The following is a 26,293-nucleotide window of genomic DNA, read 5'->3' as shown; positions in this document are numbered from 1 at the left end:
ATGGCACCTGGAGAAATTTGCTTCCTTCTTGGAGCATCTCAGCAGCAGAGCCATCACTGTGTGGTGGGGGCCTCATGTTGACTTTAACTGAGCAGTCAGCAGAAATGTTACATCATTTTTATTTTGCCACAGGGAAACCGAAATAGAAGAGCTTAAAGCTCAGCTGGGACGGATGAGGGAAGACTGGATTGAAGAAGAATGCAATCGTGTGGAGGCAGAGCTGGCCTTAAAGGAAGCAAGAAGCGAAATTAAACAACTCAAGCAGGTTATTGAAAGCATGAAAAACAGTTTGGCTGAGAAAGACAAAAAAATTCAGAAATACTTCATGGACATAAACATTCAAAACAAGAAACTGGAATCTTTGCTGCAGAACATGGAGATGGCTCAGAACCACTCTGTGAGGGATGAGCAGTGCCTGGAGTACACGAGCGACTCAGAGGGGAAGCTGTTATCATTGTGTGCCACCCTGCCAGACAGCCCCATCACAGAGGACCAAGGTCTGGAGGAGGTGGCAGACAGTGATCTGCTTCTTAGTGAGGACAGAGCTAACGGGAGTGACTCATCTGGAGAGAGTTTGCCCACCACAACCTCTGAGTTGAGTGATCCAGCTCCCTTCAGTGCTGCTGTAAATGAAGAGATGCTTGAAATCATTCTGGATGGAAAACTAACTTATTGCCAGGAAGAAGAAAAAAGCAACATGATGGTGGAACAGGCCATCCAGACTGACGTGGTGCCATATAGCTTGGATGTGGAGCAGCTCATTCAAAACATCTTCAGAGCTCAGGACACCTGTCCTCTAAGCCCACCTTCTTCACTGAAGGATCTGGGTGAATTTTCTCTTGGAAGCTTCAGTGATTCTGGTATCATAGTCGACTTAACTCCAAGTGATCCCAATTCTGCCATCCTTTTGTCTCCTATGGAGTCTCCATGCAGGAAGGTGGAGCACAGAGTTAATGAAAACCGTTTCATGAAAGAACTTGATTTTACAGAAACCCATGATGATGAAGCATGTTATGAGTATGTTAATACAGGAATAAAGAGGAGATACTGGAGCAGCAGTCTCCTTGGGGATCTTCTGGCTGTAGCAGCCCCTGTTGTACCAACTATTGTGTGGGCTTTGAGTACTCAGAGAGGAGGAACAGATCCTATTTACAATATTGGAGCATTGCTTCGTGGTTGCTGCCTGGTGGCCCTGCACTCTTTACGCCGAACACCCTTCAATATCAAAACCTAAAGTCTACTCTGTCCCTGGGCACCAAACTGGCTGAGGCAGAGAGAAAGACAGATGAGATAGATCATAAAAGATTACTGTATATTCTGGCAGAGTCCATAATTTGCTTTTGACTATTTGATTTGCACTATAAATCAGTTAAAAACATGTTCCTTGTTTCAAAATAAAAAAAATAAGCTGAACCTCATACTTCCACAAGATGTTTTTAACAGTACTGCTGCTTACAGAAATAGTCCTCCTGCTCCCAGGCATCATGTCCCTCCCCCGTGTTGGTGACTTTCTGGTGCCAGCACATCTGCACAGTGAACATAACCAGAGAAATAGGAATTCAACCCTAGTGTTCTTTCATGTTCCACCACTGAGCTAGGATTAAGCTCAGTCACTCTCTCTGGATGGTTCACTGAGCAAATGTACAAGCACTGGCTTTGCACTGGCTCAAGGGTGGTGTGAGATGCACAAGGGAACAAGTGGCTGGGGAAGGGTGGGATATTTCTCTAGACAGCACTAACCTTCCCTTAGGGTATCACACCTGTGCTCCAGAAAGCATGCTAGCGCTTTCCATGTGTTGTCCCAAGTGTCAATTCAATTTAGAGGTAAAACCCGTATTCCCCAGGCAGCTTCCAGCACATTGTTTGTGCCTGTCTCATGTAGTGCTCTTCTCAATTGTGCAATTGCTTGAGCATTTCACTGGTCTTGTGCGTATACAGGGACTGTAACCAAAAATGTACATCGTTGGGAGTCTTAACACTTGTTACAATGATAAGTATAGGCGTGGATACACTTTGATTCTTAATGTTGTTTTAAAGTCTTTATGTATTGGAACCCAATAGTCTTTTGAGCCCTTTGAAATACTATGTATAAATGTATTGTGTTTTAACTTATTGTTTATTTAATTGCTTTATTGTAAATTACCTTTATAATCACAAGTTCAGTAAAGCATGATAGATATGTCAAATGTGTGAGTGTTTTACTGTAGAAAGGTATAAAAAAGTACCCCATTCTAGCTGAGCTGTCAGGCACAGGCTAAGCTAGGGGAGGTACTTTATCAGGTACTGTTCCAGGAGATCAGAATTAGACTGAGAAAATGTGAATCCAGTTCCAAGTGTAAGCACTCACTGATTAAAGGCTCCAGCTGGGCTGCAGTTGCACACACAGCCCACTCTGCTGCCTTCACAGATGCAAGTGACCTATCTTTAACCCAGTGCAATCATCTGGAAACCTGTAACTCCTCAGCGCTGCCCAATACCACCCAGAACAATCTTTCTGGCATTTAACCCATCTGACAGTCATGTGGTCTCAGTGTGCATGCACACTGTGACCATCAAAACATGAATTCTCCACATCTAAAACCCAAGATCTGTGGATAGATCAGAGGACAGCAATGCTACCCAACAGGCAAAACAGTGGGGTTTGTCTGGCTCCACCCAAGCTTTCAACCCCATCTCTGGCCATTTAAACCTCACTGGCCTCCTGTTTTCCCCTTCAGCAAATTAAGTGCAGTATTTCCTTGTGTGACCCAGAGAAGGGATCCAGGGAAGCCTGACAGTGCCATGTATTGCTCTGCAGCTTTTGGGAAGGAAGTTATGAGTACTCCACAAATGAGTATAATTGGTTATGTGTGGGGAGCATTTGCAACATTCAACAGGATGATACTGATGCTTACAGAGGTGACTTGCAAATTTTTCATGTCCCTGTGGTGCCTGAGTGGTGAATTATTTTGTGTTTGCAGTAGAGATTCTAGAAGCTTCATTAAGCATTACATTAAGGAAGAGAATTCTAACAGGTCACTTGAAGTAAATATAATCCCCATCTAACAAAGATGGACAGGAGAGCATCTTGCTTATATTGCCATAACTTTGTCTTCCATGTTCTCCGACCTTCTTGGGTGCCTGCAGCATCTGGCTTGCCTTGTCACACTGCTGCACAGCGTATTGCTCAAACGTCACTTTCAAACATTATAGGGACACTAGGGCCAAAATTACCAGTTGGAGATATTATCAATATAAATTTTACACAACCATGGACTTTCATAACTCCTGAATATCTCTTATTGGGACTGAAACAGATTACAGAAAATTTTATCCTTACATCAAAAATGTCTGTGCAGGGCCAGGAGAGCAGTATTTTATACCTGATGTTACCAACTTCATTACAATGTTGGATTTTTCTTTCACAGCCATTATTGTTTAAATGATCTTTGAGTGACACTGAAATGCACCATAATTTAGAAGAAACAGTGATCTTCAGTTCTAGATGCATTCACTGTTGACTCTGTGGGGAGTTTTTGCAGCAAGAGGCAACAAAGCGGCAAAAAACTACACTTACATTTAAGATGCCAATAGGCTGATCTCATAACCAGAGCATTGTCAAAGTTTCTTTCTGCTCTTTCTGCCCTGAAGATTCTTCAGTCAGTTCAACTCTCATAAGACTCTATGTTCAACTCTCATAATTACTATGCTCAGTGAGAGGTGACAGCATTCCAATCACATTCCTGATAAAAGCCTCCACCTTTCCTCCTCCACACTGCAAGGACATAGCTCAAGATACCCTTTGTTAGACCACACCTGAATTACTATAATGCACCAGTCCCAGACTTCGGTCTTTGTTCCACTATCCACAGAAGATAAGCCAGCTGTTGCTCCAAACATACCAACTTCACTTTTTTCCCCTCTAATAGTACACTTAAGTCTCAGTCATGTCTCACCTGAATCTCGGTGGTGCTGTACTAGGAGCTGTACTAGGGGAGGATCAGCCTCCAAACAGTTCAATAAAAACTCCCATCCTTTTTTTCTGAGTTTAGAAATTACTCATACACACTCCCGTACCCCACTGGAAAGTCATCTCAAAACATGCAGGTGAGGAGGACATGCAGCTCATACACTATAGGTAAAATAGTGAACACTTGAATTTGGGCTTAAGGCATAGGCACAAAATCAGCTTCTTCCTGGGCTGAAGGGAAGCATGTTCATAATCCCATTACACATTTTATTTATAATCCAGGGACAAAAAAGCCCTTCTTTCATATTCATCTTAAGAGGGACCCAACATGCCCTGTTGCTGAAAATGTTGAGGCTCAGGCATTTGACCCCCTTCCCACTGGAGAGTCATCTCTATACTCCATAAAATCACAGAACGCATCGGGTTGGAAGGCACCACAGTTGGTCATCTGGTCCAACCTCCCTTCTCAAGCAGGGAGCACATGGTACAGAATTGCATCCAGGAACTCCTTGAGTATCTTTAGGAGTGAGGAGACTACAACCTCTCTGGGCAATCTGTTCCAGTGCACACTCAACTCAAGTAAGGAAGTTCTTCCTCATGTTGAGGTGGAACTTGCTGTGCATCAATTTCTGCTTGTTGACTCTTTTCACCCTTCCTTATGCCCTTCTTGCAAGGCTGTTCCCAACTTGTAATTACACATTTCTCCTTCCTTTCCCTGCAAATCAACTCTCTCTTAATCCCCAATGCCTGAAACACTTAGCACTGTTTTACATATACCCTATATAACTATTTCACTCCAAATCCCTTCAGACAAATGAACACAGGACCTGGCAAGCACGAACAACTACAGCACAGTCAAGGAAAGGATTTTTCAGTCATCCTGGCAGGTCAATCCTCCACAGTCAAGAATATCAGTGAAAGCAATCAAGTCCAGCTTTCAGCCAAGAAATTAAAAAAAAAAAAAACAAAAAACAAAAAACCACACATGGCCAACAAGTAAAATATGAATGAGAAAAGGAGGAGCATATGGCAGTAGAAGGGAAAGACAAGAAATGCACACAGGGGTGTACAGGATCTTCAGGAAAGTCAAACCAATTTTAAAAAATAGTATCAGAGCAGCAGCTTCAGTAAGTTTAGCAAAAGTGTTTTCATATTTATCACGGATAAAAAAATCAAGATATAGGAAGGAGGAAAGAAGAGAGAGCACAGGAGAAAGACATTCAAGAGACTTCCTCCAAGAGCAGCAGATAAAAAAATCAAGATACAGGAAGGAGGAAAGAAGAGAGACCACAGGAGAAAGACAAAACATACTAATGCATGGGTTATCACCATTCAAGAGACTTCCTCCAAGAGCAGCGTCCTCCCTGCTGGCACCATGACAACACAGGGCAGAGATGGGAGGAATCTCTAGAGCAGCTGTGCTCAAATTTGGCAGGTAGATGGAAGAACAGCAAAGCAGTACGCAGCAGGAGGGAAAAGCAATGCAGGAGTCCCAAGCAGAAGGTGGCAGAACTCAAGGGTTTTTAAAATGACCAAAGGCTCAATGATCGAATGTGTTTTCATGATGTATTTAAGGGGCTTTATTTACAACTTAGTAAATCGCCCACCTGTTGTTATTTTTAATAAATAGTATCGATTTACATCTATTCTATACTGCCTAAAAAACAGCAACTGCAGTCATTAATTTTCTAAAAAATAAGACATAGCTTCCAACAGATTTCACTTTAAAGAGGCAGTAGATAGCCAGTTTTCTTGCCCTGTGTCAGCAATAGTTAAAGAATTGTGACTGGCACCTCCTTGCTTCTTGAGTGCTGTTAAAAGGACACAGATTGTTATTAAAGCTTATTCATAAACTTTCTCATCTCCCAGCCCTTGTCAGATACTTCAGAGGTGTGCACTAGAAGCAGATTTACTTGCCATACTGCTGCAGTGAAGTCTGCGCTTGAAATAATCTGTTCTATTCCAGCCAGAAGACTTGTGCAGAAAACATGCATGGCATTGTTGGCTTCAAAATATATTTCAAAATTTAACATCTGAAAATTGCTGTCACATCAGTCACTTGTGCAAGATTTGAACCTATATGGCAAGTATACTTAACATTTTTAAAAAACTTTTCTCTGTGACTAAAGCCATTAAAATTAATTCTTACTGTCTTGTTTTCTCAATTACTTGTACTCTAAGCAAAACTTGTGCCAGACCTTACTAGAACTTAGTTACAAATTCTATTTTTGTAGGCAGGAAAGCTCTAGTCACATGCCTCCTCCTCCCCTTCCCATTCTCTTACAACTGACACTTCCTGTGCTGTCCCTGGATGAACAAGAAACAAGTCTCATGTGCAAAATGTGACGACATCACTCATCTGTCATAAGGTAAGAAATCCAAACAACCCACAAATCAGGGATAATAGCACCCACACGACAGAACCTGGAAAAAACATTCACTGAAGCACTGGGCTGGATGAAGCACATAGACCCCAACCCCGTCCCATCTCCCTCTTTCCAGCAGACATTGAACATTTTCATTAAAGCACTGTTGCTTTCTACTGCACATATACCATTCATGCTTCACCAGGGGAATTACAGAGTAAACACATACAGAAAGTGTGCAAAAAATGGAGTTTGAAAAGTGCTTGTAACTGAACTGAGAATTTTCACACTAGCTTTATTAGCAGGAAGACACCACTTTTCTTCTGTTATGCTAACTATGCAACGACTGTAAGGTGTAAGGATTCCTATCTGTAGGAAGCATAAGAATTTCTGCTAGAAATACAAATGTACCAATACAAGTAAATTACTAAAATGCTCCCTTACATTCACCTCAACCCTTTGTAGGCTGCACCACTTCTGTGTAGTGATGCCACTGCTGGCAGTCAATGCAGTGTCAAGTGTAAATGGGAGAACAGGAAGCTGCAAGTGACAAAGTGACAAGAAATCCACTTTCACTGTTCAGCTGCATAACCCACCAGGAGCACATTTTTAGTTGTGGGTCATCCATAGTAAGTTATTTTCCTCTACACAGTATGATGTCCCATGGAGTACATTCAAGTGTTTACAAATACTTTCATGAAAGAGCAAAGCAGACTTTTTTATCAGGCAGGAAACAAAAGGTTCTTTAAAACTGTTTAATTACATGTTTCAGGTAAGCACAGACAATACAGGTAGATTTCCCACCACTTAATATTTACATTCTTTTCTCTAGGCTTGAGCTGTTCATTTAGAGTGTTTTTCAATCAACATCCTTGTCAATCACTTGCTGCAAAGAAGGGTGCTGAAAAAGAACTATTGCAGGAAACATTCCATCAAGGCATGATTTTCTGTGGTGCTTTTCTTCTTTAAGAACTACGTACTAGTAGTTCAAGAAATTTTGGGAAAATTCTGGCTTCCAAGATGACCTGAAGAATGCACTGAAACCAAGCAGTGTGTTGAAGTCCTATAAATAGTTAAACCAATACCAATATGTACCGTGTGGACCTGAAATTCTCTTTTCACTGGCACTGCCATTGCTGTGTGGCTTCTGTTAGGACAGTTTTACACCAATTTTGTTCTGTTCCTTTTTCATTAGCCTTTGTGCCTCTTTCTCCATTTTCTTTCGCTGTTGTTCTGCTGCTCTTTTTTCCCTTTCTGCTATCTTCTGTTGTCTGTAATTAAAGAAAAGAAGAATTGCTAAATAACACACACTCAATTTTCAGCATGGTCATACCTAAAGTTCCTGTCAATGCACAGGTTATCATAACTAACAAAAACAGAGCAGTCTATTGTCATTAGGCTCAGAACAGTCCTTCTTTTACTGTGCTGAAGTCCTTTTTTCAGATTAATCTAGAATTGTAGAATATTCTGAGTTAGAACCCACAAAGATCAAAGTCCAACTCCTGGCCTACACAGGACCATCTCCAAGAATCACATCATATGCCTGAGAGCGTTCTTCAAACAATTCTGGCATGCTTGGTGCTGTGACCACTTCCCTGACAAGTCTGTTCCAGTGATCACACTCCAAGTGAAGAACTTTTTCATAATATCCAACTCAATCCAATCTAGTTTTAGGCAGTAATATTTGCTCAATTATTCAGCAATTTAAAAGCCACTAGCTTCTCAAAGATTTCGAGTAAATGAATCAGTGAGAGTACAGGACAGTTTTAAGGCCTAGAGCAAAAACTAAAAATCTAATACTTTCAGCAGCAGCTCAAAAGTTTTGAGTTTTTGCTGGTTTAGGGATCTTTTTGAGATTGTCACCCATTACTGTACATTCTACCTGACAGCTGACAGAGCTGTCAGTCTAGCAATTTGCAGAGTAATATTTGCCACATTACAGTGGCAGATTTTTATATTTCCCACATATCTGAACGGATGCAGAAGGAAAGAAGCACTGTGCTTCTTCACCAGCCAATATACAGAGACAGTAAAGTTCCAAAAAGCCACATAGTGTTAATGCTGCTGTTCACATGCAGTTCTGAAAGGAGGGATCATGGCAGCTCCCGTTCCTTTCCCCAGGATGACTCGCAGGACACGGAGCTCCTGCGCACAGCAGTGGTTCCACGCCCTCTACAGTCTGGGAACCTGCACTCAGTTCTACCCAGAGAGAGACCTTCACCTCGCCTCAGACACAGCAACTGGCCAACAAAAATACAAAAAACTAACTGTTATAATCTAAAAATGTGTGAGCTTAACTTCCACTGGGAAAAAAACTTTGTTGGTAACATAAAGTCTGAAGTTGTAGACGGGTATCTAAAATTTGCAGAAGAAACTAAGTTCCAACTAACTCAAGTTAACTGAAAATGCAGTTTGTCATCCACTACACCAATTCACCACTGACTGGAAAATTTCAGGGTATCCCAGCTTAGAACCTGTGGAAAATGGGGAAAAAAGAGACTACAGGAACTTCTCAGGCTCTGATAGCCTACTCTTCAGCACTTTCTTCATGCCTTAATTCCAGGGAGCATTTGACTTACTTTATGTGCTCATTTCAGCTGTTATGCTTATACATAAACTCACCAGAGAGGCCACAGGATAGTCTTCACTGCTAATTAGCAGGACACGGCTCACTTCTGCATAACTGATCAGTGCTCCATTACTACACAAAAATTATTCTGGTCTTACTGAGCACCCACAGGTACCAGACACAGCAGGCTAAGGGACACCCTTACTTTTTCTGCACACTCATTTCATTCTCAAAAAGCACCACTGGAATATAGTCAGCATTAACACTCTGGAACATCAGGGGGACTCTGTCCACTATTTGGCAGCCTGAAATACTATACAAGCTTCTTTCCAGTGTTACACTTATGCATTAAGTCACCAGAGTGGCCACAGGATCTTCAGATCATTTTGCAGACCAAAATGCAGACTTCTATCTTTAAGAAGAGACTCTGTAGCACTTCCTTACTACACTCAGTTGAAAACAGAGTCAGGCCTGACCAGCCTTAACTACGGTTAAGTTTTATGTTAAATGTCAGATGTTAAAGACACCAGTGATGTCTACTGCAAGAGAAACTAAACCCAGTCGGGATTTTTTTTTATCAATCTTGATAAAAATCAGCCATTACTTGACTCATTTACAGATAAACATTGTTATTTCTGTGTCATGAATAAAACAAAGGTTTTACTTCACCCAGCTGGGATACAGCTTACATAATGACCAGCTGTATAGAGGTAGCCAGCCATAGCTGGACAAGTGGTAAGCCATGGACATCTGGAGTTCTAATCATGTTTTATCTGCTGGAAGTATTTAGACACACATCCCTTCTATAACAACTGCAGTTCGGTACTTTTTAGTGAGGCCAAAAAGAAATCCTATGAGAAGTAACCATTTGAGTTGAACCCTTTCAACAGTAAAGATGGTAGGCTGAAATCTTTAGGATAGATTCAACCAAATATCATGACACTTTGAAAAGTTAAAGCTTTTGGGAAATCCCATTGCTATCACCATGTAAAAGATCGCTCTTCCTAAATATTCTAGAGCATGAACCTGACAGTTGGCAAACAATATAACTCTGCCCATCCTCCCCTCAAAAAATGCACACATTTTACACTGCAAAAATAAACTGGCATATACATACACCAGGTAATTTTTAATAGCTAATTCATATATGACAAACCCCTGCTTCAGAAATTCTGAGTACTACTTTTCATAGTCCTAAGACCGTTGGTAATGGAATGTGGCAAGGGTTAAGTAAATACAATGCAGCCTCTGCAGTAGCAAAACTAGCTGTTTCATTTCTCCATTAAAAAAAACCCAAAAAAAACCAAAAAAAGAAGAGTATTTTCATTGTCTTTCATTTAAGTCTCAGCAGACTGCACTCTAGCTATGAAAGATCTTACTGAGTCTATTAATATTCTTTACAGGAAAAAGTAGTATCCATGGAACCAAATCAGCCCAAAAGCACATCTTTCATATCACAAAGCTTGTACTTCAGTACAAAACCTGAAACAGTAATGAAGTTTAAAAAAAAAAAAAGACGAAAAAAAGACAAGCAAGGTATTGACCAGAATGTACATATAGATACCAAATAAAGTTTACGAAAATATTTGCATTACAACCCTATTCTCACATGTTAAGCTGCTGCAAAGCAAAACTGACAGAGATAATAAATTGAATAAATTCTAATTATGATTAGCACATTGAATGAGCTGGTAACTTCCCTCTTGTCTTATTCCACAGATTGAAAATGTAAATTTCTCAAAACATTAAAATAAATACTTGTTTAGATTCCTCTTTTCTTTTCCCTACAATATCTATTTTCCTTAAAATGATTTTTGACTATATCATGTCTTTATTTCTTATATTATCACTAGTGGACCACGGAAACCATGTACTTGTGATTAAGTGAGTAGAATTACAACAGCCTAGGAAGCTAAAGCTATCTGAGGCTGGTTACCTGACGATGTAGCAAGCTATAAAGTTTGATATAACTGTAAGTCACTACCAGTTCAAATCATTGCGTATGATAAACTTAATTTGCATCTCTTTACTCTCCATACCCCTTAAAGGAAAGGAAAAAAGAACACAAACTGAATGGCTGAAGTATTCACACTAACTTTGTGCAAGACTTTGATTTTACATTCAGCCTTATCAGCTAGTTTAGTTAAATTAGAAAAGCCTAGCTCCTACAGGGATTCCAAGAACATACTTACCACTTCACCTTCTATCCTGAACTATTTTTACCTTAAGCACATGGTTGTGATACTTTTAGTAAGGACATCAAGTGGTATTTTACCTAATCAAGTAATGTGATCTGAACATAATAAATTGTAGGGATTGGTGGGGCACCTGTATGCCCATGTGTTAATGTGTTATTCCAGTGATTTTCAGATTTCCTCTACTACCTCATTTATTAAATTAATTAGATCCAAAATGTCTTCTGGCGAGTACCAGTTACATAGAGATTAGATGCATAATTTGTCTTAAGAGGTGTTTAAGAATTCTTGGCACTTACCAAAAAGGTGTCAAATAAACAAATGTGATTCTTTTACATGTAAAATCTTTACATAGTGTTATATTAATTTCAGTTACCTAAGAACTTCTTCTGCCTGCCAAGCAGCATCTTCCTCTTCTTCCCAGGCATTTGTATTTTCTTGCCAAGTATCCAGGTCTCCTAGTTCAGGCTGAAACAAAGGAGAAGTTCTAAGCACATGGAAAAATTAGATAAAACACTGGTGTGTGACTGCCAGAGCGGCTCCTGGATGACAGCAAAGTTTCCTTAACACTTATTTTTATTTTTAACCTTAATGTTTCAGACTTACAGAAATATTTGAGGTATGGCAGTGCTTCTCATCTTATTGTCCATGCTTTTTTTTCTGCTATAAATACTGAGTTTTTTCAGTTGTCAAAGGGTTTTTTGGACAAAGACAGGAAGGAAGTAATGGAGTACATTTTTAGCAAGAGGAAGATAGATTGAGCAGATTATATGAGTAGATAATGTAAAAGATTTCTGGCAGTTGCATGGACAAAGCAACACGTACATCCACATGTTTTTAAGTCCAGTATCAGCTGAGTAACACTTTTACTCACTAAAAGTCCTTTCCTGAACTATTTTCATAAAGGACAGTGCAAGGAGGTGGTATGACCATTCTGTACTGCTTCCTGCCTGTACCCTTTGATGCACAATGTTTATCAAAAGAGAAACACTGCTAAAAAAGGCAAAGGGCAAAGGAGGGAGAGCATCTCCTGCTAACTGGCCAGGCTGTTAGGCAGCTAGACAATTTTTTCAAAGGCTAAAGAGCAAAAATTAGGAGACTGCTACATTACAATCCCTACACAAAAAGGAAGGGAGAAGCAGAAGGTTAAAAATGGGTCCAAAACAATAAAGCAAAGGTAACTTAGAAGCTTTCAAAAAAGCCTTTTACTTTTTTTTAAGTAACTTACTGTGTAAAATCCAAAACTTACAGTTCATTGCTTTATCAGATTTGCAGGCCTGTAAGTATATGGAAGCTTCTTACCTTTTTATCACTGATCTGTCAAGTTTCTCAGCAGAACATATTGGATTACTTCATTCTTCACTCAATTTTAAAACAATTTACATCCCCAAGTATTCCAATTACTCCCCACAATGAACACCTTAGGCAGACTATTCCTTCCCTAAGAGAATATCATTTAACTGACAAGATTAATACTTAAAGCATACTTACAGATTGGTGAATAAAAGGAATATCTTGTGTGGCTGCTAATCTGCTAGAGAATCCTGTGTTTCCCTCTGGAATCCCAAAATTTAAAGGCTCTCGTTTTTTAATAACTATCTGAAAATATTCAAAAAAAGAAACAAAAAAAGTGGTAGATTAAAGCACTGCAGAGATTCCTTGGTGATCATATAACTATGTGCCTGTGAAGGTTCAGTTACACAACACCTCACTGTGTCTTAAACCTGACCAGGTTCTTCAAGCTGCACAGCCAAATGAACTTGTAAGTGAAAGAAAGACAAATGCATGACAAGGACTCCGCCTCCCCCCACTAGCTTTTTCTTTAGTCACATAGAAACCTGTGACTGTATAAGACAGAGAATGGGCACAAAGAATCACAGATCAAACAGTCACATCTCCCACTACTCATAAAAGCTATCAATTATGTAATATATTGCTTGGAGAAGTCCTGCTTCTGTGACAGGTCACTTTAAGGTACTGCTTTTGCGGACAGTGCTGTCTGCACAATTGTACTGCACTGTAATGTCAGCTCTCTCAATTATTCCAATATCTGTGCAGTTTCAATAGCTGCAAATTCTCGGTCAACATTAACTAGCAAAGCTCTTTACTGGTTTGGCTGAAAAGCAGTGCTTTCCCCAAAACAGTTGCCAAGATCAAATATCCTTTTCGCTTGTCCTGATGTCAAGTCACACACTTTGTTTAGCCTACTTCAAGCCTCTTCTGCTTCCCAACGAGGCAGATCCACAGTTCCACTGTCTGTAAGCTTGTACCAATCCAAGAAAGGAAACAGGACTAGACAATCTCATTGAGCAATAACAGACTGTTATTTGACTGAGGTTCTATTTCAAAATAGATCAGTATAGATGAGTGACAACATGAGTAGACTGCACCTCAAATCTCAGGGTTTATATTGAGACATTCAGTGGAAAAAACCACAAATTCATACTGAATGGTGTTAATTTGGCCCAGTTAACAAGGATGTTCTTTACAGTGCCTGCAGTGATCCCTAGAGATATATTTAATACAAACCCAGTGTTTAGCATGGACTCTTCCCCAGTTTTGTTCTGAACCTGAAGCTCATTTTATAAGGCAAAAAATGTCAGTAGATATAAAGAAGAAATCTACCTCTCCCTAGCCCTCCTCTACTCATCATATTTTGGGAGATCAAAATCCTTAGAATTTAGTCCATATGATACTGCAGATCCTGAATGTACAGAAAGCTGACACCAGTATCACCTCCAGTTCACAGGACCACAGGAAGATTCAGGTTGGAAGGGACCTCAGGAGGTTTGTAATGCAATCTCCTCCTCAAACCACTGTCACTCTAGGCTGATGGAAGTACTCAGGGCTTATCCACGTGGGGCTTAAAAACTTTCAGAGATGGAGGCTGCACAACTTCTCTGGTAACCTATTCCAGTACTTGTGAGGTTTTTCCAAGTACCCAGCTGAAAGATTTGCAAATAGAAACAAAACCCGCAATCATCAGATTTTAATCAGAATTTATTTACAACCTTGATGCTCCTGTAGAGATGCCCTCCTGTCTTGTCTCCACAGTAAAAATGGATATTTGAAGAACAAGCTATTTTGAAATATTAGCTCCTAATTCCAGACTCCCCACTATAAGTCGGTGAAACAATTAACATTGTTTTCTGAAACAGCAGGGCTGCTCCCTCAGACTTCAATAGAGCAAGACATTGACTGTCTTTGTTCAAATAGGGATATGAGCACAAATGACTAGAGGGTTCCCACATTATACTTCCCAGAACTTTTAGAGTATGAAACTGTTCATAAGTTTCCAATAATACGAAGACTAAATATGTAAACATGTGATAGCATCACAACTGTTAAGGTCTCAAAGGTCTTCATATTAAACATGATAACTACATACCATCTATTCTCATTTACCAATAGCACCTTCTGTAAGTTGCCAATTTAGTTGCTTTTATTTTAAAGCAAGGAAAACCCTCCATAAGTATAGCTAAAAATGTAGTACTTACTTTTTGAGTCTTTCTTATAGTTGGTGCCATGTCTTTGAAATAATCAGGTTCCATTTGTTCCAAAGAATTTTGCTGAGCAGCCACATTACCATTGCCACCTTCAATCTTCACACTTGTAGGTGCATCTTCATCCCATGAAGACCAGTCTTCTACTTCAGGCTGAATATAAGAATATGGTACAAATTAATATTATCTGCAGGTAAAAACTAGTCTTTTTTTATCTTGCTAAGATATATACTTAATACTGTATCAGATATTATTATATACTTCACATATATCACATTATATTACATATTTCTTGGATATATACCAATTCAATATTGTAGGACTTCTATAATCACCCTGTTAAGGGATTAAGTCACCTACCGCTTTAACAATTACCTGCTTAGGAACAGATGAATAATCCACTGTGGTTGGCAAAGTTATTTGGTCTCCACTTAACTTTCGCCCTCTTCCAGACCTGAAAAAAAAATGTAGGATTCCTCCAAGCTCTGAAAACATGAGCACTAAGTTTAAAAAAAACAAAAAAGGAAGTCTGAGAACAGCACTACTGAAAACAGTCATGGCTAAAACATTTAGTGCTTCAATTACCTTTGTATTAACTACTGTCAGTAAAAGTCAGCTAAGCAAAGGAATTTCATCATGAATTGAAAGTTGTGTTCACAAGAATATCAAAGTGCAATTTACTTCTCCAATTGCAGTAAAATAGAGGAGAAATACTTCTAAGAAATATTAAAATGGACTAACTCATCTGCATAATTCAGTCGCAATTTTTAGATTGTCAGTGCTTATGAAGCAAGCACTAGCAATCTGTATTTGCCAAAGTACCATTTCTACTGTAAAATGAGAAATTTTTCTATTTGTCTTAAATTTTAAGCTGTGTCTAATAAACAGCTTTCTGAGCTGCTTGATTTGAAAGCCCCTCTGAAGCTCTTTTTTCTTCAGTCTAAACAGAGGTAATACAAGATTATGCAAGTTAATAGCTTTAATTCAATTCATGCTTCTACTTAAAGAATAATGTTTCAATGTATTTCAGTAATCATATAAAATAATTTTAATTGAAAACAACACTAATGCATTGCAAATAAACCATCTAGATATCTACTTCATGACTTTCAAAGATCAGAATAATTAAAATATTCTTAGCTGACATTCATTGTATTTTAACACCTTACAACACAACAGAATGCAATTCAGACTCACATTTATGTTTTCCACAAAGAATGTAAGCCCCTACAGCAAAGTAGTCATCTAACTGACATTATGTAGCTTGGAAAATTTAATGGTTTTTTCTTACTAGAATGAGAATAAACTAGGAAAATTCAATTTCTAGTTTCTATCCATTAGTTTTAGTATTAGAGAACTTACTACCAACTGACTAGGTGAATTGGTTGTAATATGACCTCCACTGTATGCTGGTGAATGACTAGATACATTTTTTCTACTAGACCAACATTCCTCCTTAGACAAGGTCAGGTGCTATAATCAAATTTTCAAGTTTTATATAATTACTCCCTTTATAAGCGGTTCCTTGAAGTTTGAAAGCAACAGATTTTAGGGGTAAAGGAAGGTGAAAACACTGTTCCCTCAAACACATTAGAGACTTCTGGTTGACAAGATTTACTTGACATCTCTAAAGGAAATCCAAGCTTGGAAACATCCTCCTTCAGACCTCTACAACATATGCATCCTTGATACTATTTACATTCAATGCTATTACAAGCCATCACTTCTACACTGACTTTCTCTACATGATCTATGAGACAAGCAAGCGGCTTGTAACAAATGTTAATCAGGTCAAAATGGTTCCAGAAACAGGGCTGGAGGTAGGAGGAAAGAGCTTTTGTCACACAACATCAGAAAGAATATAGTACACAGAGCAGCACCAAGGAAGGCTACAGGTCTCCACTTCCTCTAGGAAGGGAACAAGATACTTATAGGAACAGCTGCTCCACAGCCACCATTAGACACTGATCACTGCTCTGAATGCCAAATGCCAAGAATTATTGGATTTGTTTCTCCTTACTAATAAGCAGCATTCAGATTTCTCAGTTGAGAGATAATTGGAGATTTTAAATGGAAGGAAGTTTCATCTCTTCTTATACTTACACATTTTATTTCCTGAAAACTGGATTCAGGCAGTCTGCTGTTTATCATGAGATTTAACTAAAGAAAGGACTAGTACTACATGTAAGCTCTGTGTTGCCTAGAAAGTTGCACAATCTCTACAGGCACTTGTTCAAATGAAAACCTAATGTAAACTATGTCATCTAAGTAAGTACTGGCTCATATCCATTGAATTAAAATGCACGTTTAATTAAATCACAGTAGGTGATAATCAGGCATAGTTATATGGTGCATTATATGGAGGGGTGCATTAAAGGAAAACAAAATTTATCAAACTACACTTTGCAGATGACAGTGAACAGCAGAAACACCTGTAGTTAGTGGTCTGAATTAATGTGATCCAGTGACTTGCTTATGTGAAAGACTTAATTTTCATTTCTTCAGCTAATTGTTATTAAGCAAATAAAGGGTTTTCTACTTTATGTACTCTGAAACAGTTTCTCAGCTGGTCATTTCAAGATAGTAGGTCATTCAGAAGTTGGAAAAAAGAATGAAAATACTGTCACTACACTTAGAAAACAATTATTTGCTTATAAAAATATCATTAGAGAAATGAAGGATTCACATAATTCAGAAGTTATGATCAACTCAGTGTTCTGACTTCTTTCAGAACTTGAACATCAAGTATTCTTATTTTAATTTGGAATTCAAATCACAGAACTAAGGCTGATATCTATATAATTGTATGCAGCATTAAAATGTATCTTTCTAATGCTTCATTAGATCTATAAGTGAATTTACCAACAAGTCAAGAGCTTCCTCTTATTCTTGGAATAAGTAAAGGTGAAGAGGAAATAAACAGTTATTTTGTGTCTACCACATATTCCGCATACACTTTAATCCTCACTGGAAAGTAGTTGTCATCATACACAAAAAGAGAATACATTTCTCTAGATTGGTATTTGTTTATGTAACCAACATGCTGCAAAAGTGGCAAGAAGAGCAGTAGTTCATATGACAGCACAGGGCCAAGAATTGCCTCAGGTACTCTACTACTGTATTATTGAACTCTACTACTCTTGAGGGTTTTTAGATTGCTCCTAAGTAGTACAATGCAGCATTCATGGGTCTACAACTCAAAAGAACACCCCATATGACTTTAATGAGTGTAAAAAAGCAACCATTTTTCATCATTAAAAACAAAAGAAAAAAGCCATTCCCTTGAACTTCAATCACTGTCTTCTAAACTTCTGGAAGAATCTTCAGTAGGCAGAAAGATGAATCTGAAGTCTCAGGCAACTGTTTTTTGACAAACAGGACGAGAATTGCCTACATCTGTAATGACAGCCTACTGACTGATGACAAGAGTGGATGCTCCTATTAACTGAAACTCTTAAAACACAAAGTATCACTTGCTAAGTACTTTTCAAAAATGTGCAGCACAGCTTTTCTTCAAGTTTGACATGGAATAGTTTTAAAAGCTATTTTAAAACCTGTCATAGCTGTTTACAAAAACTCAGTCAGCTACCATACAACAAAATACACTCACAAATACACTACACAGACTTTTGGAACTCTGAATAAATAGCAAATTAAAGAATTCACTTGATTTAGTTTTCATCTGTGTTGACTGTTTTGCAATTAGTAAAATCAGAGCTGGTAGAAGTGGTGGCTGGGTGCTGGGAGAAGGGCAGAAGTGCAAGAACCTGCAATTGAAAAATTGAAAAAAAAGGTAATCAAATTAAGTAAGAGTTGTTTACCTGCATATTAACTTTTTAATGAAAGAAAGCACTGCTGCCAGGCAAGTACAGACTTTAAAGAGTCGAAACTGTGTTATGGCCATGGTAAGAAACCCTTCCTGCAAAAGAAAAAAGTTAGATGCAGAGGACTTTATAAACAACTTTATAAAGTACTTAAAACCAATTGCCTTAGTTGCTACTAAGCTAGGAGCATTCTGTGAGACTGTATTAATGCAAGGAAAGAGAGCAGGTACCTGGAACAAAGACGCTACCTGCCTCCTATCAGGATATTTCACTGATGTAATACAATTATCTAATATACATGACCTTTAAAGAAACAGCACAAAATCACAGGTAGAGTTGAAGTTAAAGACACACTTAAAAGGGAAGCGTAGGCAACCATCTGCAGTGCCTGTGCAGCTGATCTGTTTCAGATACTACCAGTGGTACTGAACACTGGCAGTGCAAAACAGAACAATCATCAGAGAGAAGCTCTTGTTTGAGCATGTCATGCATATACAAATTACAGATGCAGTCATTAAGTGAAATCCCAAAATTGGCTGTTTAAATTTACCTTCCATTTTGATGGAAATGTATGATGAGAACACTGCTTATTTTAGAACTAGTCTCATTGAAAAATCATCATCGAAGAGTGTTCATCCTGTGTGAACTACTGCACCAGCTAACCCACAGAGCTACTGATATTTCTGTGCCTGACTGGATCATGATAGCAAACACAGAAAAGAAAAAATTCATCTTTGGCTGAAGCCACTCCTGTTTGTATCTATTTATTCAGTAATATTTATCATATCACATCATTCCAACATACCACCTTGAACAGCTACAGACTGACTCAGAAAAATCTGCTGGAATTCAAGGATCCCTTTTCTCTTCTGTAGGTGAACATTTCAGAGTAAAGAATAAGAGGTTAGGCTTCACAAATAGTTTTGCATTATAAACATCTATAACATCTTGTAACAACATTTTCTGTTGCACGTTTAACATACCTTCTGGTGAGAAGAGAAGGCAGCCCTGTGACATTTTCCTCAGGCCATGAGTATTCCATGGAAGGACAGCGTGATTTCAAATATGCTATGGCATTTAAATCACTTTTTACATTCCAGGCTTTAAGTTAGGAAGAGTCAGGAAGGTGGATCATTAGGTAGGCTGCTCCAAAACTGTCCTGAGGATTTTATTGAAAAGGTACACAATGGGATTTGTGAGCTTCATGGAGCATAGATGTATTTTTATTGGTGCTCATTTGCTAGATAATGTAACTACTATTAAACACTGTTGTAATACAGTACTGGAAATGGTGCTTTACATGTAGTTCAGGACAAGACTTTCTGCTACTGAAAAATCATATAGGAGCTAATAAACAGGCCCTTTTACTACAAAATGGAAGGCTTAAGTTAGTAGTAACCACCAAATTACAGACAGCAGTACCGAGCTGTAGCTCAGGAGAAGGGCTTCATAGGACATGTATCACCTCTACTTCAACATTTGTGTTATCGTATTTTATTTCATGGGAGACTTAAAAATGTAGAGAACTTTATACAAGGTTGGATTGGCTCTTTATCTATCAGAATTAGAAAGCAGTCAATTCCCACAAAGAAGCAAGAACAGACATTGTCCGACATATTTAGCTTTTAGTTTAAAAGACTGGACCATTATTTCATATTACACTCAAGCACTTCCTTACCTTTTAGAATGAGCAATGTTGACAATACCTAGATTACAGAAGAATGCATCAATCAAGAATTTGAATGATTAGGAAATAATGGAAGTTAGTGAAAGAAGAGTGAATAGTAATAAGATGGAAAGTTCTCTATCCTAAAGGTAGAAATTATTGCAAACTAACACTGAATTGGTGAAAGAAAATTTCATTTTTATTTTTAGGAAAGGCAGCTAGAAGTTATCTGCCTGGGATGTGAGGCATGTGGCCTGCTGAAATTATTATAAAGGTACATCTTTCTGAAAGGAAGCCTGTTTAGAAGCTCACTCTACCAGAATTCACTCTTTTATCAGCTTGGGGGGCAGGAGGGAAGGAGCAGAACAGTACTGGATATTAGCAAGAGTAAAGCTCTTTTCCCTCATTCAGGCTATCTAACTGCTACATTGGACAGTATAGACAGACCTAAATTAAAAAAACTCCTAACTACTGACTGAGAACGTTGTTTTAGGAAGCCACCAAAAACCTTTTGCAGACTCAATATTATTTATGCCTAAAATCAAGGAACTAGGAAGATTGCTAAGTGCAAAACTAGAACCAGAACAATGTTCAAGTGTGTCAGTCACCAATACATATATTTGTACGTGTACATATAAATGAGCTCAGTTTTCAACTCATTACCATTTTTTCATGTATCAAATTGTATACTGTATTGAGTTTTCAATATAAAGTTAAACACTTGAAAAAAACCATAATCCACAAGAACTCTGGCTTGCAGAGTCAGTGGACTTGTGAAGTCCACAAGAACTAATCACCAAAAGTTAATCCATTTCCTAGGTCATTCCCATGTAAGAGTGACTATATTTCCAGTATCACCGGTATGCCCATTTGGCAGAGTTCAACAGCTATCATTATGCCCATGACAATCAGATAACTTGCACCTCTCCACTTTCCATGTGTCAGGCAAAGATTTCAGGGTTACAATGAGACATATGGCCAATTAACATATTTGTGATAGAGCTGCATTTCATCTCAGCTGAGCTAGAACTAGGCCCTTCAAAGGACTTGATGACCTTGGAGGTCTCTTCCAACCTTACTGACTCTATGATTTAAGACAGTAATACTGTTTTGCCCACCTCTTTTCTGAGCATTGATTGCAGTCTTCCCAGTTAAGCTCCCTACACTATAAACTATCAGATGCACAACCAGAGTTTTGTCAACAATATGCTATCAGCCAGCCACAGTAGTGTTAGCAATCATTTACCTTTAAAAAGAACTTTCCTCAAGGTACCTGATTTTTATACTGCTATTTATCATATGAAGCAGTATATATGTATTCATGTAATTAATACTATTATTTATAAATTAATTTAAAACACAGTCTTGAACCAATTATTGTCTCAAGGTAAGGAGAAGTAAAGCATTTTCCCCTTTGTCTGAAACAGCACTTGAAACATGTGCATTTTGCTCTAAGAACAGCATTACCTGAAAAGTTAAAGGTTTGCTAAAGGTTTTGAGTTTCGTTTGGTGCCTTTTGGGGCTGGGTTCTTTTGTGCTTGGGAGTTTTTTTATGTTAATGAAATTTATCAAGGTAAACCATTTTATATTTGGAAGCAGTTGTATAAATACAGATGTACACAGAACCCGAATTTTCCTCAGTTCACTGCAAACTTAATATACTAAACTTGTGAAGTGAAATAACTTTTTCATCCTTTTCTTGTCCATCTTTCTCAGACATTGGAAAGAAGCACAGCCATGTACCTTCTCTTTCTCATGGGAAAAATACTGAACAGTGTAAAGATAAATGGCAGGCCACAACACTCATTCTTTTCTTAAGCCTTTCCTCGATAAACAATCCCAAGAGGAACCACAACTGTATCAGCAGTCAATTATAACACAGGATGACAGAAACATAATGCAAAGTTGCAGTACTACATCAAGAATCCTAAAACATTTCTTAACAGGTAGAGGCAAATGTGAAATACTGGACTAAAATTCAGAAAATCTGGCAAGGGTTGTCTGCCAGCCTGATACATCCTTCTGTGTATCACACCTCATGCCTCAGCTTTCCATTTATAAACCAGGATCGATTTCCTTCTCCCACTGCTGGAATTGCTTTGTTACATTTATGAGACTTAGGGTCAAATGAACTTCCACTACAACAGATATAAACCAGCAAATAAATCAAGACATGAATCCTAATCAATTTAATACTCGTGGTCAACTCAGCAATTCTGTACCAGACACCAAATTTAGCTGGAGTTTGACTTGTGCATCTCATACTGTGTTCCACTGTAAAAAGTCACAACACATGGTCACATAGAACATGAGCCCAGAAAGGACTAAAGGCAACAGCCAAGAGATGTTATACAATTTAGAACCAAGTCAGAAGAATGAGGAAACTCAAACATTTTAGGGACCCATAAAGGAAATAGAATGAAGGGAGGCAAAGTTCAGAATTTTATTGAACATTTTTACTTTGCTTACAGCTTGCAACAGTGGCCTCATCAGAACTCCTGGTACCTCTGACTTCACTGACTGTAGCCAGCATAGTCCACCCTCAGGTGGATTGGTTAATCAACTATGGTGCAACAAGCATGATTCTCACTGTTTATCACTGACACCCGGAGAAACACTTCCTCTTTCATATCTAACTGTACACACAAATACCCCTTAAAAAGCATTTCTACAGACAGAGTGAATTCTAAAATACAGTCACTTTGGGGCACTAAAATTATTTTAGGAACTTGTTTCCTGCTAGTGAACTCATCTTCTACTGTCACATCAGCTTTCTTTCACATCAGCTCACTTGTAACTCTGGAATGTAAACACGAACACACCTTGGAATCAGTGATTTTAGCCCATATTAAACACAGCTAGATAAATAACCAGACGATGATGCTTAAAATAACTTGGCTGAAACTGAAATGCTCCCCTCCAATTTACATAAGGAGACACCAAAAATGCTTCACCCTCCTAAAGCAAAACAAAAAATTCATTTCCTAGTACTAAAGACTAACACGGCCTTGAGTGTTTACACTTGCCAGCACCAAAAATGCATACTGGTTCAGTAGTGCTTTTGTGTTGTCACTAGAACAGCTAACAATACCCTAGCAAAGCTTCAGTGGTAAGGATAGAATTTCTTAAAAGGGGATCCTGTATGAAGTTCTAGTAGAATGGCCACATCAAAGATCAGAAGTAGGTTTATAGGGAGATGGAATTTTTTTAAGATTAGTAGATAGAGATACAAAACCTGTTTTCAAGCACATAAACCCTCCTCCAAATCATGTATGTTATAAGACGTATAAAGACACTTTGAATTTTAAAAAAGACAACGTAATGATTCAAGAACAGCTTTCAATCAGGCAATGAAAGACAAAACCAGCACTTCCTGCATTTCAAAGAGAGCCATGACCCTGTAGCCTACTGAGAGGTTCCACTGCCCTCTTCCTGGTTGATTTTTTGGTCTCTTGGTTTTTTCACCACTTTACACAGAAATATAATATGGGGAAAACAGGTGTGGAGGGAAAAAATCCTGTCTGGACCACTGAGTTTGATAAATAGATACATTAAGTGGCAGCATAACTGAACCCTAAAGCCATGCTATTATGGCATTAGGGAGAGAAGCAGAATGAAAAGGGAAGATCAGGAGATATCTCCTCTATCTAATCGTCGGTAAGTGATTGTGGGATGTTTGTAAAGGTACTGTAGTTTCAACACTGATGCTCCAACTATCAGTGCACATAGCCTAACTATGCAGTTGAAGTAGCTGGGACAGCTACAGCAGCTGGACAGCTCACTCACATTAATCATAGGCACAGTAAGGTCATCTGAGGCACTCAGATCCAGAAAGATATACCACTGAAAGCTGCAGAAGATACCGAAAGTCAAGACAGAATGTCTGTCTCTCTAAATAAAGGCAGCAAAAATTGGTGACTGCTGGCAATTCCTGAATTATTTCTAGACACTAAATACTCTGATATATAACACAGAGTTTCAACTCTTTTTTAAACATCTTACTCCCAGAGTCATAAAACTTCTGCAGTAATACCACCACATCTCACCCCTTCCTCTCCAAGAAAGTGAACAGAGCTACAACCTCACTAATGTGAACTCCTGAAGCTTTCTGTCTTGAATTACAATAAATTCTACTCTTCAAGGCAATATTAGTTAAGATAGAAAGTTTACATCTACTGAAGTTCAGTTATTCTTTGACAATTCCTTACCTATATGTCACTGTCTTGTGAAAACCAACATACAAAACATAGCTTGAAGTAACGCAATCTTGTGAGACCACACTATAACGTCATTCACTTCATAACTATGCAACAAGTCTTTTACATAATGCACTAATTCACGTAACTCACTTCACAAAACTGAAGTTCGCAGACACAGAACCAGAGTTTGAGAGACCCCAGCTCTGTTCCACTCCTTATTTGCCATCCTGGACCTAAGTTTTCTGTAAGTACATGGAATGCCAAAGACAACAAATTAACACACTCATTGTTACTACTACAAAATTGTCTTGCAATGCCTGTGTTGATGAGAAGGAGCTATTTACAAACAATGACACTACAAGACGGCCTAAAGAAGTCTCTGCAGTGCACATGTGTACCTCCACAGGGCTATAAAGCAGCAAGCTATGTCATTTTTTCATTAGAGATGCAACTCAGGCACTTACACTGTGAATTTATGACCAAAAAGCAGTGCCCTACCATTCTACTGACCAGCCGAGTCTTGAGTATTATTAGAGACAACACCGAAGCCAAATAGTAGCACTTAATTTTTCTGTGAGCTGTTAGAGATTCTGAAGTATTTAAAAGCGTGCTAAGACATTTTCATTCTATATATTATTAAATTTGCCCGTCAGCGTAAACAGTAGGTAACCCCAACAATGCCGTCCCACCACGAGTTCTGACAGGCCGTGCACCCTCGCCCTTTCCCACAGGGTGCGAAGCTGCCCAGTTCCCAAACGCTGTCTGTCTACTGGTCCGCCACATCATGGTCTTCGCAACCCATGAGATTCCCCCACTTCGCCCCGGAAGAGGCCCCGACCGCTCGGGCAGAGGCCGCGGGCTTGGCGCTCCCGGCCCGGCCAAGCAGCCCCGGCGCTGGGCGAGGGCCGCGGGCCCGGAGCGCCCCGAGCACGGGGCAGAGCGGTGCTGCTGCGGGAGAACTGCGCGGGCAGCTCTGCCCCGGGAGGGAAGGCGCCAAGACCGGACCCCTGCCCAGCAAGGCGGAAGCGGCACCCGGCGGCGTAGGAACAGACCCTCCCCGCTCACCTGCCCCGGGGGGGAGGCCTCGCCGGGAGTCGCGGGGCTCCAGGGGCCGAGGCGGCCGCTCCCGCAGCCTGCGGCCGCCCCTCATCCGGAGCCGGGCCCGCGCTGCTCCGCCGCCTCGCACACCGCCATCTCGGCCCCGTCACCCGGAGACACGCCCGCCCCTTCCGGCCGCACCGCCTCCCGGGCACTCCGGTCCGCTCCGCTCCGCTCCGCTCCGCCCGCCGACCCGCTCGGGCCGCGAGCACTCGGCGCCGTCCGAGCGCCTGGGGCAGGGTTGGGACGGAGCCGTGCCGGGCTGCCCGCGGCCCGCCCCGCCAGCGACCCGCGACATACCCCGCCCGCCTGCCTGCCGCCCCCACAGTGGCTTGGGGCGTCTGAGCCGGCTCTTTGGCCTTCCGGGGAACTGCGAGGAAAAGGCGTTGGACTTCAACCGTGTCGGGTTGCTGCACACGTGGCAGTAAAGGTGTTCCTCTGTGGTCGATGGGATGCTGAGCTGTAAATTTGGATGTTACTAAAAAACAAACATTGCTTGAAGTCGCTTCTGACAGGTGCTGCCTCAGTGTCCCAGTTTATTCACCAGCTGCTTGTCCATTTTAATGGCTGGGTAAGTGATGTTAATGTTGAGGCGTTCCAGAGCTCTGTGTCAACCTCCAGTTGTGTTACACTCTGTAGGTTGAAGTAAAGGGGATGTTTATCTCTGTCTCCCGTGGAAATCTAGTCAGTTTTAGAGCAGCACTAATACAACACTCCTTTCAACTCAACTCCAAGCTGTAGCACTCAGTTCTTTTTGTGGTCTTTAAATATCTTCCAGTAAAGACTTACTGTTCTGCCACAGGGTTTACTCAACTGCTGTGTTCCCTGTGTGTGTTGGGCAGTGAGGAGATGGATGAAGGATGATGGCTCTTGTGAGGAGGCGCTGGTACCAGATAGGGTTCCTTCATTTCCCTTTTCCCATGC

The 26,293-nt window shown here is 39.8% G+C and overlaps 2 protein-coding genes across 7 annotated transcripts in view; one reads left to right on the top strand and one right to left on the bottom strand.

The window, feature by feature from the left end:
- Positions 1-2,186, top strand: part of SYBU (syntabulin) — a 39,861-nt gene extending 37,675 nt beyond the window's left edge. For all 3 annotated transcript variants that reach the window (XM_041413065.1, XM_041413067.1, XM_041413066.1), the window contains one exon: positions 133-2,186. In XM_041413065.1, coding sequence (XP_041268999.1) covers positions 133-1,234 — 1,102 coding nt within the window. In that variant the 3' untranslated portion in view covers positions 1,235-2,186. The remainder of the gene's footprint in view (positions 1-132) is intronic.
- Positions 2,187-7,056: 4,870 nt separating this feature from the next.
- EBAG9 (estrogen receptor binding site associated antigen 9) lies at positions 7,057-25,517 on the bottom strand. 4 transcript variants are annotated; one of them, XM_041412854.1, is made up of 9 exons: positions 25,337-25,517; positions 20,085-20,112; positions 19,390-19,565; positions 18,404-18,501; positions 14,958-15,036; positions 14,577-14,735; positions 12,571-12,678; positions 11,456-11,547; positions 7,057-7,586 (listed from the first exon to the last, which is right to left on the bottom strand). In XM_041412854.1, the coding sequence occupies exons 4-9, from the start codon at positions 18,484-18,486 to the stop codon at positions 7,466-7,468; spliced, it is 642 nt and encodes a 213-aa protein (XP_041268788.1). In that variant the 5' UTR covers positions 18,487-18,501; positions 19,390-19,565; positions 20,085-20,112; positions 25,337-25,517; the 3' UTR covers positions 7,057-7,465. The 4 variants fall into 4 exon arrangements, with proteins under 4 accessions (XP_041268788.1, XP_041268787.1, XP_041268786.1 ...); XM_041412853.1 differs by lacking the exon at positions 19,390-19,565; XM_041412852.1 differs by lacking the exon at positions 20,085-20,112.
- Between the last annotated feature and the right edge of the window lie 776 nt (positions 25,518-26,293).

This window comes from Onychostruthus taczanowskii, unplaced genomic scaffold (assembly GCF_017590055.1).
Source record: "Onychostruthus taczanowskii isolate IOZ18803 unplaced genomic scaffold, ASM1759005v1 scaffold4, whole genome shotgun sequence".
Classification (NCBI taxonomy): Eukaryota; Metazoa; Chordata; class Aves; order Passeriformes; family Passeridae; genus Onychostruthus; species Onychostruthus taczanowskii.
This window is presented reverse-complemented; position numbering and strand designations above follow the sequence as displayed.

What these genes read in the sequence shown, in the direction of transcription:
- EBAG9 (XM_041412854.1), bottom strand. Translation starts at nt 18,486, where the DNA reads ATGGCCATAACACAGTTTCGACTCTTTAAAGTCTGTACTTGCCTGGCA. An exon ending in TTCCTTTTATTCACCAATCT is followed by an intron (nt 11,548 to 12,570) that starts GTAAGTATGCTT and finishes CCTTTGTTTCAG; the next exon opens with CCTGAACTAGGAGACCTGGA. An exon ending in CAGGCAGAAGAAGTTCTTAG is followed by an intron (nt 7,587 to 11,455) that starts GTAACTGAAATT and finishes CTTTAATTACAG; the next exon opens with ACAACAGAAGATAGCAGAAA.